The sequence below is a fragment of the Oncorhynchus nerka genome, linkage group LG13, assembly GCF_034236695.1.
Source record: "Oncorhynchus nerka isolate Pitt River linkage group LG13, Oner_Uvic_2.0, whole genome shotgun sequence".
NCBI lineage: Eukaryota > Metazoa > Chordata > Actinopteri > Salmoniformes > Salmonidae > Oncorhynchus > Oncorhynchus nerka.
The window spans coordinates 94,494,612-94,506,147 of NC_088408.1; the positions used below are offsets into that span (position 1 = coordinate 94,494,612).

Genomic DNA, 11,536 nt, shown 5'->3' on the forward strand with positions numbered 1-11,536 from the left:
TATAACATTGTGCTCCACTAGGCTTCTCCACTGGTTATAATACATGATGATGTAATAATATAGCATTGTGCTCCACTAGGCTTCTCCACTGGTTATACTACATGATGATGTAATAATATAACATTGTGCTCCACTAGGCTTCTCCACTGGTTATAATACATGATGATGTAATAATACAACATTGTGCTCCACTAGGCTACTCCACTGGTTATACTACATGATGATGTAATAATATAACATTGCGCTCCACTAGGCTACTCCACTGGTTATAATACATGATGATGTAATAATATAACATTGTGCTCCACTAGGCTACTCCACTGGTTATAATACATGATGATGTAATAATATAACATTGTGCTCCACTAGGCTTCTCCACTGGTTATAATACATGATGATGTAATAATATAACATTGTGCTCCACTAGGCTACTCCACTGGTTATAATACATGATGATGTAATAATATAACATTGTGCTCCACTAGGCTTCTCCACTGGTTATAATACATGATGATGTAATAATATAACATTGTGCTCCACTAGGCTACTCCACTGGTTATAATACATGATGATGTAATAATATAACATTGTGCTCCACTAGGCTTCTCCACTGGTTATAATACATGATGATGTAATAATATAACATTGTGCTCCACTAGGCTTCTCCACTGGTTATAATACATGATGATGTAATAATATAACATTGTGCTCCACTAGGCTACTCCACTGGTTATAATACATGATGATGTAATAATATAACATTGTGCTCCACTAGGCTTCTCCACTGGTTATAATACATGATGATGTAATAATATAACATTGTGCTCCACTAGGCTTCTCCACTGGTTATAATACATGATGATGTAATAATATAACATTGCGCTCCACCAGGCTTCTCCACTGGTTATAATACATGATGATGTAATAATATAACATTGTGCCCCACTAGGCTTCTCCACTGGTTATAATACATGATGATGTAATAATATAACATTGTGCTCCACTAGGCTTCTCCACTGGTTATACTACATGATGATGTAATAATATAACATTGTGCTCCACTAGGCTTCTCCACTGGTTATACTACATGATGATGTAATAATATAACATTGTGCTCCACTAGGCTTCTCCACTGGTTATAATACATGATGATGTAATAATATAACATTGTGCTCCACTAGGCTTCTCCACTGGTTATAATACATGATGATGTAATAATATAACATTGTGCTCCACTAGGCTTCTCCACTGGTTATAATACATGATGATGTAATAATATAACATTGTGCTCCACTAGGCTACTCCACTGGTTATAATACATGATGATGTAATAATATAACATTGTGCTCCACTAGGCTTCTCCACTGGTTATAATACATGATGATGTAATAATATAGCATTGTGCTCCACTAGGCTTCTCCACTGGTTATACTACATGATGATGTAATAATATAACATTGTGCTCCACTAGGCTTCTCCACTGGTTATAATACATGATGATGTAATAATATAGCATTGTGCTCCACTAGGCTTCTCCACTGGTTATACTACATGATGATGTAATAATATAACATTGTGCTCCACTAGGCTTCTCCACTGGTTATAATACATGATGATGTAATAATACAACATTGTGCTCCACTAGGCTACTCCACTGGTTATACTACATGATGATGTAATAATATAACATTGTGCTCCACTAGGCTACTCCACTGGTTATAATACATGATGATGTAATAATATAACATTGTGCTCCACTAGGCTACTCCACTGGTTATAATACATGATGATGTAATAATATAACATTGTGCTCCACTAGGCTACTCCACTGGTTATAATACATGATGATGTAATAATATAACATTGCGCTCCACCAGGCTACTCCACTGGTTATAATACATGATGATGTAATAATATAACATTGCGCTCCACCAGGCGACTCCACTGGTTATAATACATGATGATGTAATAATATAACATTGCGCTCCACCAGGCGACTCCACTGGTTATAATACATGATGATGTAATAATATAATATTGTGCGCCACTGGTTATAATACATGATGATGTAATAATATAACATTGTGCTCTTAGCTAACATACGTTTGTTTTCACTGACTCTCCATTTGGATACTGGGTAAAATATTAGCCTGGGAAAATGTTAGCTAAGTTGAGGTGAGTGCTCATGATCATTAGTCTAGCAAGTCAAAGCAATGCACTTCTTCTCTGCACACATTAGACCTGTAGCCGCTTCCTGATTAGCCTCCTTGACGCCTTCCTGAACCCTCCAATACGTTTCTGATGCATTTCAGTCACTTAGTCTACTGATGCAAATACTGTATATATTTTTACACTTTTCCCAAAGGCTGTTCAAGTAATTTGATATCTTTTCTTATTAGCATTATGAACATAGAACCTGTGCTACAATTGTTTAAAAAAGGGCCTGCATCGTTTCTATGACAATATAACTAAACCACTATGGGCTAAAAAAGGAAAATAATTGATAAGATACAAATACTTGTTCATTGTCTTACTGACTTTACTCTCTTGAAATTGTAGGCTACTTGCTGATAGACTGTTTTAAATAGGATGTTATTATAAAAGGAGGCGTACCTATGCAATAACCTCATGGGATCCTGACCACAATCCATTGAACAAATAACAAGAAGTAGAAAGAGGAGGAAGGGAAGAGCTACTAAGGTACTCAATAGTACATTTTGGTAGACAGAAGGTGCTCTTTGGTAAAAGGGGTCAATTGGTCATTAAAAAGAAAGGAGAACCAAGGCAGTCTTCATATAATTAATTAAAATGCCTTTATTAGCATGGCATGTTCAATAGAAACAAAGTTGTTGTTTTTTTTACGATGCGTTTCGGCTGCATGGCCTTCGTCAGGGAGGACAAAAATAAAAAGGAATACAATGTCCTCTTTTGAACAGCTTTTCCAATTAGCCCTATTTGGAAGAGGGAGTGGTTACAAAATTGATTGGACACACCTAGTGAGCAATACTATACACATTAAAAGGTGAAATACTGTAGCTAAGTTATCATAAAAATACAACTCCAAGCTAGAAGTATCAGAACACTAAAAGGTAGTACTTTTTGTTGTCCTCCCTGACGAAGACCATGCAGCCGAAACGCGTCGTTTTTTGTTGTCCTCCCTGACGAAGACCATGCAGCCGAAACGCGTCGTTTTTTGTTGTCCTCCCTGACTGATAGAGGAAAATATAGTTTAGATGATCAATTATGTATTCATTAATGATTAGAACCATTTATGCTAATACTATTATGTTATGATTTGAAAAGTATGGGTTCTTAATTGTACTGTTACTGAAAATGTAAGCAGAAATGAATTGTGTCTGTGTCTACTGGGAAGGTTAGGGAGGGATGCTGTGGCTTTTCAGACAGATAAGAAATGCCTGGGAAAATGTTCCATTCCTAAAACAATGGGTTCTTGTGAGAATCGGAGAGAGGGGGTGTAACTGATGACGTCATTTTATGTCTTCTTTCTTTAAAATGTAATGTTCTTTGTATTTTGGGTCAGTACTCTCTGGAATTAAACGCTCTTTAACCTGGCTTTTAAGACTGGTCTCGATCTACTTCATGCATAATTAATGAACTTACAACTCATTAAATGAATTAGAAATGAGTGCTAATTGGTTTTGGCAATTAAAACATTAAAGGAATTTAGAATTCCTCTATCACTGACGAAGACCATAAAGCCGAAACGCGTCGTTTTTTGTTGTCCTCCCTGACGAAGACCATGCAGCCGAAACGCGTCGTTTTTTGTTGTCCTCCCTGACGAAGACCATGCAGCCGAAACTCGTCGTTTTTTGTTTCTATTGAACATGCCATACTAATAAAGGCATTGTAATTAATTATATGAAGAGTGCCTTGGTCCTCCTTTATTTTTGAATAACAAGAAGTGTTGATTATTTGGCCTTGGGGATGAAAACATAGCCACAATAAACTGTAAATGCTGCAGATCAAGTCAAATACATTTGTTAAATGATAAAGGCCTAATTGCTCCTGTCTGTACAGAAATAAATTAAATCATTGAAAATACTTCACCAGAGAGCATCATTTAGCCATAGCACATATAGGCCTACTGTCGGGAATCCCACAATTGGGCAGCCCATGGGGCAAATATCGAACAGCTGACTGTTGAGTTGTGTCTGTCAATGTGGCTGTCGATGTGTCTGTCGATGTGTCTGTCAATGTGGCTGTCAAAGTGTCTGTCAATGTGTCTGTCAATATGGCTGTCAATGTGTCTGTCAATGTGTCTGTCAATGTGGCTGTCAATGTGGCTGTCAAAGTGGCTGTCAATGTGGCTGTCAATGTGTCTGTCAATGTGTCTGTCAATGTGGCTGTCAAAGTGTCTGTCAATGTGTCTGTCAATGTGTCTGTCGATGTGGCTGTCGATGTGGCTGTCGATGTGTCTGTCGATGTGTCCGTCAATGTGGCTGTCGATGTGTCTGTCGATGTGGCTGTCGATGTGTCTGTCGATGTGTCCATCAATGTGGCCGTCAATGTGTCCGTCAATGTGTCCGTCAATGTGTCCGTCAATGTGGCCGTCAATGTGTCCGTCAATGTGTCCGTCAATGTGTCCGTCAAAGTGTCCGTCAATGTGGCTGTCAATGTGTCTGTCAATGTGTCCGTCGATGTGGCTGTCGATGTGTCTGTCGATGTGTCTGTCAATGTGGCTGTCAAAGTGTCTGTCAATGTGTCTGTCAATATGGCTGTCAATGTGTCTGTCAATGTGTCTGTCAATGAACAGCAGTCAGCAGCTAAAAGGCCTTTCATAATATAAAAAATGCAATTGCGGGGAAAAAACAGTTTGGATGTGTCACGACTTCCGCTGAAGTTGGCCCCTCTCCTTGTTCGGGCGGTCGACGTAACCGGCCTTCTAGCCTTCGCTGATCCATTTTTCATTTTCCATTGGTTTTGTCTTGTCTTCCTTCACACCTGGTTCCAATCCCATCAATTACATGTTGTGTATTTAACCCTCTGTTTCCCCTCATGTGTTTGTCAATGTATCTGTACATGTTGTGTATTTAACCCTCTGTTTCCCTCATGTGTTTGTCTGTTTCCCCTCATGTGTTTGTCAATGTATCTGTACATGTTGTGTATTTAACCCTCTGTTTCCCCTCATGTGTTTGTCAATGTATCTGTACATGTTGTGTATTTAACCCTCATGTGTTTGTCAATGTATCTGTACATGTTGTGTATTTAACCCTCATGTGTTTGTCAATGTATCTGTACATGTTGTGTATTTAACCCTCTGTTTCCCCTCATGTGTTTGTCAATGTATCTGTACATGTTGTGTATTTAACCCTCATGTGTTTGTCGGTGATTGTTTGTTGAATGTTTTACTCAAGTCATGTTCTGGAGTGCGATGGGTTTTGTACCCGTTTATATTATTTTTGTATATATTGGTTTTCTGAGTTTTTAGCATTTATTAAACTGCTCTGTTTATACCAAGTTCACTCTCCTGCGCCTGACTTCCTGCCACCAACACGCACCCATTACAGGATGACTGGGTGCCACTGGAAAGTTGGTGAAGTATTTATTTATTTCACCTTTATTTAACCAGGTAGGCAAGTTGAGAACAAGTTCTCATTTACAATTGCGACCTGGCCAAGATAAAGCAAAGCAGTTCGACACATACAACGACACAGAGTTACACATGGAGTAAAACAAACATACAGTCAATAATACAGTAAAAAAAAATAATAAAAAAAAGTCTATATACAATGTGAGCAAATTAGGTGAGAAGGGAGGTAAAGGCAAAAAGGCCATGGTGGCAAAGTAAATACAATATAGCAAGTAAAACACTGGAATGGTAGTATTGCAATGGAAGAATGTGCAAAGTAGAAATAAAAATAATGGGGTGCAAAGGAGCAAAATAAATAAATAAATTAAATACAGTTGGGAAAGAGGTAGTTGTTTGGGCTAAATTATAGGTGGGCTATGTACAGGTGCAGTAATCTGTAAGATGCTCTGACAGTTGGTGCTTAAAGCTAGTGAGGGAGATAAGTGTTTCCAATTTAAGAGATTTTTGTAGTTCGTTCCAGTCATTGGCAGCAGAGAACTGGAAGGAGAGGCGGCCAAAGAAAGAATTGGTTTTGGGGGTGACTAGAGAGATATACCTGCTGGAGCGTGTGCTACAGGTGGGAGATGCTATGGTGACCAGCGAGCTGAGATAAGGGGGACTTTACCTAGCAGGGTCTTGTAGATGACATGGAGCCAGTGGGTTTGGCGACGAGTATGAAGCGAGGGCCAGCCAACGAGAGCGTACAGGTCGCAATGGTGGGTAGTATATGGGGCTTTGGTGACAAAACGGATAGCACTGTGATAGACTGCATCCAATTTGTTGAGTAGGGTATTGGAGGCTATTTTGTAAATGACATCGCCAAAGTCGAGGATTGGTAGGATGGTCAATTTTACAAGGGTATGTTTGGCAGCATGAGTGAAGGATGCTTTGTTGCGAAATAGGAAGCCAATTCTAGATTTAACTTTGGATTGGAGATGTTTGATATGGGTCTGGAAGGAGAGTTTACAGTCTAACCAGACACCTAAGTATTTGTAGTTGTCCACGTATTCTAAGTCAGAGCCGTCCAGAGTAGTGATGTTGGACAGGCGGGTAGGTGCAGGTAGCGATCGGTTGAAGAGCATGCATTTAGTTTTACTTGTATTTAAGAGCAATTGGAGGTATCATTTCCTCCTCATACAATCTGTGCATCCATACTTTTCATTGGCCTATGCTACAGGGTTGCATTTAAAGACCGCGTCATTTGTTTAACTCATCTCAGTATGTCGACGTCGGAGTAGCCATTTTGGTCATTTGTGTGCTATTAAAAAACGTTCTTGTAACGTCTCCAGTCATGTAAAATGACATTGCATTTCATGGAATCAGATTTGAAAAGCCATTTTTTCCCCCTTAGACCCGCATATACAACGACATGCATGCAATGTGCTTTATTAAATGTGATTTGTTTTATGCCCCTGACCAGCAAGGACCTCAACCGTTACACGACGCTGACCTTTGACCCCACGCTCATTCCAAACACCCTCTTGACCTAAGAGACGCACATACTATGTACTCACCCCTATCACAATGTCTGTCATATTTAAGTGCATTTGTTAATGAACTAACCCCAATAACTGATCATATGCCAAATGCTCCCTGGGACCTTGTCCCTACTGAATATTGGATCACTCATCTGATATGACGATGGCATCAATAAAGAAAGCTGCATCTCAGTGTTATGGTCTCAGTCTGGATATTTATTTCATCGCGTAAAGTGTTTACTTTTTATCTTAATATGTCAGTGATTATGAATTTGAATTTTCATGGATTTCTCTTTATGAGCATTGAGGTCTGATGACCCAGATTAAGCCTAGTGCTGAACTTAAAAGCACACTTAATGTAGAATCCCTGTTGAAAGGGCTTTTCTTTGTAGTCCAGGACCAAGTTTAATTTGTGTCCAGAAAACTAGCCCACAAAGTGTTAATTCAAAAGCCTGGCCTTCATTCATCAGCATCAGAGAGGTTAATAATACTTGTAGGTGTTGCTGTTGTTTAGCAACAGAGTGCTATCTCATTGGTTGAGGCATCACTGAGAACAGGCCACCTGTCTCCATTGGCCCACTGTGTCCCAAATGACACCCTGGCCTAGATGGTGCACTACTTTTGACCAGGATCTATAGGGCCCTGGTCAAAAGTAGAGCACTATGTAGGGAATAGGGTGTCATTTGGGACAAAGAATCTGTTTGAGTATGTTGAGGGTATATTGTGGATGCACAGGTGAGGTCTTTATAAACAGTGAGAGGGCATAGGAAAACCCAGAAGTGGTTGTTTCCCCCTAAGACAGACAGACTCGTCTCCAGACTCTACAGAACACAGGTATTATGACCTTTTGGGAGTCATGTAACGAGAGTTTACTTTATAATGTATTATATTTGAAAATGGACATTATGTATAGAACTCACTGGGCAAAAACTGGTTGAATAAACATTGTTTCCACAAAAATACAAAAATCTATGTGATGACTTTGAATCAACGTGGAATTCTGAATTTGCAAAAAGTAATCAATGTAACCTAAATCCAACGACAACCAAATGTAAATCAGAAGTAGACTTTGAACTGTGACCAGTGGGTATTGTCCTGATATATCCTGTTCCTTCTATCTTCTAATTATGTATGTATTTTAATGTCTCTTTTCTTGCTCTTCATGCTCTGTGACATGCTCTTAGGGAAACAGGTGATGTGCTTATATTTTCTCCTTTCATCTCCCTATCCCCCCCTCTCTCTCTAGTTGTCTTCTCTCCACGGATCAAGCCCTATCAGACTGAGAGACATGTCCTCCTCCTCTCTCCCGTGGTGCCTGCTGGTGGTGTGTGTTCTGACTGTGGTCCAGATCTATGCAGCAGAGGAACCTATGGTCCTCAAGGTGTTCAACCTCCATGCCACTGACCTGCAGAGCAGCCTGCTAGGGACCCCTGATGCCTACGTCGAGGTAAATCTCTCCTCACCTGAGTCACCTGTCCACCATGATAGCTGATGTGTGATGTTAGGATTATTCGATCCCGGGCAAGACAACCGGCCGTGATTGGGAGTCTCATTGGGCGGCGTACTATTGGCCCAGCGTCGTCCGGGTCAGAGGAGGGTTTGTCATTGTAAATAAGAATTTATTCTTAACTGACTTGCCTAGTTAAATAAAGGTACAAAAATATTAGGATCATTTTCAGCATTAATATCAGAATTCATAGAGTTAGTTAGAGGACTCGTCTTTGTATCTGAGCATGGGCAGCGCCATTAAAGCCATCTCCATTTTTAAGTAGTCAATTTTCACAAAGCTTATATATGTAATTTACTGCCACCTGCAGGGCTGGAGTCCTGAACCAAATCGTGTGTCATTAATTTAATTAAATCCAAAGTTTGAAGAAAGAGACAATGCTCTCCTGATCTGCTCTCTGCTGGTCATCTGCTCTCCTGATCTGCTCTCCTTGGCTGATCACACTGATCACTCCCAACCCATTCTCATTATTATCCAGGTGTTCAGAGCGCACGGCTTTCTCGGGAGGACAGAGGTGAAGAACAACAACCACGACCCCAGCTGGAAGGAGGAGTTCAGCTTCCTCAACGCCCGTGAGAACAACATCTTGAGGTTGGAGGTGTACGACAGCGACATTTTCTTCGACAACCTGCTGGGGACCTGCGAGCGCGCCATCAAGATTGGAACTTGGCAACATAAATGTTTCCTGAAGACAGGCGGGATCCTGAACTACTCCTACACCCTAGAGCCTCTACAGTAGACCCTGTACTACTCCTACACCCTAGAGCCTCTACAGTAGACCCTGTACTACTCCTACACCCTAGAGCCTCTAGAGTAGACCCTGTACTACTCCTACACCCTAGATCCCCTACAGTAGACCCTGTACTACTCCTATACCCTAGAGCCTCTACAGTAGACCCTGTACTAGTCCTACACCCTAGAGCCTCTACAGTAGACCCTGTACTAGTCCTACACCCTAGAGCCCCTACAGTAGACCCTGTACTACTCCTACACCCTAGAGCCTCTAGAGTAGACCCTGTACTACTCCTACACCCTAGATCCCCTACAGTATACCCTGTACTACTCCTATACCCTAGAGCCTCTACAGTAGACCCTGTACTAGTCCTACACCCTAGAGCCTCTACAATAGACCCTGTACTAGTCCTACACCCTAGAGCTCTTACAGTAGACCCTGTACTACTCCTACACCCTAGAGCCTCTATAGTAGACCATGTATTAGTCCTACCCTACACCCTAGAGCACCTAGCCTAGCATAGAGCCCCTCCATCAACTACTGTAATCCAACAATACTCAGCTAGAGTAGCTAGACCTCCTCCTCCATTGTCTGACCCCTCATCTGTTACATTGCTTTCTCATTCCAAATCAAATCAAATCAAACCTTATTGAAGCCAGCCGCCATATCGGTTCTCCTCATAAAGAGCAGCCCTCCATAGGATGTCACGGACAAAATTACATGTATTTAAGTCTTTCTTTGTTGTAGTGGGGACAGTAACATTGGTACTCTCTAAAAACGCTACTTTATTATACTTTAAAAGTATGCATTAAGGCATATATAATAGATTATACTTGGCAAAAACAAATGTTGACAACAATAAATGTATTTCTATATAATCCCAAATTGTTTTTACAATGGTGAAGGAGTTGAATGGTGAAGGAGTTGAATGGTGAAAGAGTTGAATGGTGAAGGAGTTGAATGGTGAAGGAGTTGAATGGTGAAGGAGTTGAATGGTGAAGGAGTTGAATGGTGAAGGAGTTGAATGGCTGCGCAGTGGCTTCCAAACAGCGGCCAATTGTAGTCATCTAGGGTTTTATACATATTATTGATTCCTTACACCCTCAACTAGAGAGTATGCCTGCTCTTACCAACAACAACATCCGGCCCCCATCTAACCCCTATCCTCTGACATGGATTTCTCATTTTCTTCAAACTGAGCTGAAAAACCGTCCTCCCCCTGACCTCATCCTCAGACTCATCATAACAGACTCGATTCTAGAACATTGAGCAGTACAAAACTCCACCTCCCCCCTACAGTTAGTTCATTGTAATTAGTGTCTACACATTTACCTTAGAACTGCAGTAGTGAATGAGTTAACATTTGTCACTCACTGGTGTCTGGCCTGCTGTCACTGTGTCTAGCCTGCTGTCACTGTGTCTGGCCTGCTGTCACTGTGTCTGGCCTGCTGTCACTGTGTCTGGCCTGCTGCCACTGTGTCTAGCCTGCTGCCACTGTGTCTGGCCTGCTGTCACTGTGTCTGGCCTGCTGTCACTGTGTCTGGCCTGCTGTCACTGTGTCTGGCCTGCTGTCACTGTGTCTGGCCTGCTGTCACTGTGTCTGGCCTGCTGTCATTGTGTCTGGCCTGCTGCCACTGTGTCTGGCCTGCTGTCACTGTGTCTGGCCTGCTGTCACTGTGTCTGGCCTGCTGTCACTGTGTCTGGCCTGCTGTCACTGTGTCTAGCCTGCTGCCACTGTGTCTAGCCTGCTGCCACTGTGTCTGGCCTGCTGTCACTGTGTCTGGCCTGCTGTCACTGTGTCTGGCCTGCTGTCACTGTGTCTAGCCTGCTGTCACTGTGTCTGGCCTGCTGCCACTGTGTCTGGCCTGCTGTCAGTGTGTCTGGCCTGCTGTCACTGTGTCTGGCCTGCTGTCACTGTGTCTGGCCTGCTGTCACTGTGTCTGGCCTGCTGTCACTGTGTCTGGCCTGCTGCCACTGTGTCTGGCCTGCTGTCACTGTGTCTGGCCTGCTGTCACTGTGTCTGGCCTGCTGTCACTGTGTCTGGCCTGCTGTCACTGTGTCTGGCCTGCTGCCACTGTGTCTGGCCTGCTCTGATCCTCACTTTAGTATGACATCAATTAATACAAATCTTGTTTCCCTGCACAATGGTCTCAGTCTGGCTCTCTCTAGTTCTTCACTGAAATACCAAATTACCATATTCATGTTATAGAAATAACAGCTAGCCTACA

The 11,536-nt window shown here is 41.8% G+C and overlaps 1 protein-coding gene across 1 annotated transcript; it reads left to right on the top strand.

Annotated features, from left to right (window-relative positions):
• The first annotated feature begins 7,794 nt into the window (after positions 1–7,794).
• On the top strand, positions 7,795–10,186 carry LOC135574749 (perforin-1-like). The gene is made up of 3 exons (XM_065026860.1): positions 7,795–7,902; positions 8,315–8,515; positions 9,054–10,186. The coding sequence occupies exons 2-3, from the start codon at positions 8,357–8,359 to the stop codon at positions 9,312–9,314; spliced, it is 420 nt and encodes a 139-aa protein (XP_064882932.1). The 5' UTR covers positions 7,795–7,902; positions 8,315–8,356; the 3' UTR covers positions 9,315–10,186.
• The last annotated feature ends 1,350 nt before the right edge of the window (positions 10,187–11,536 follow it).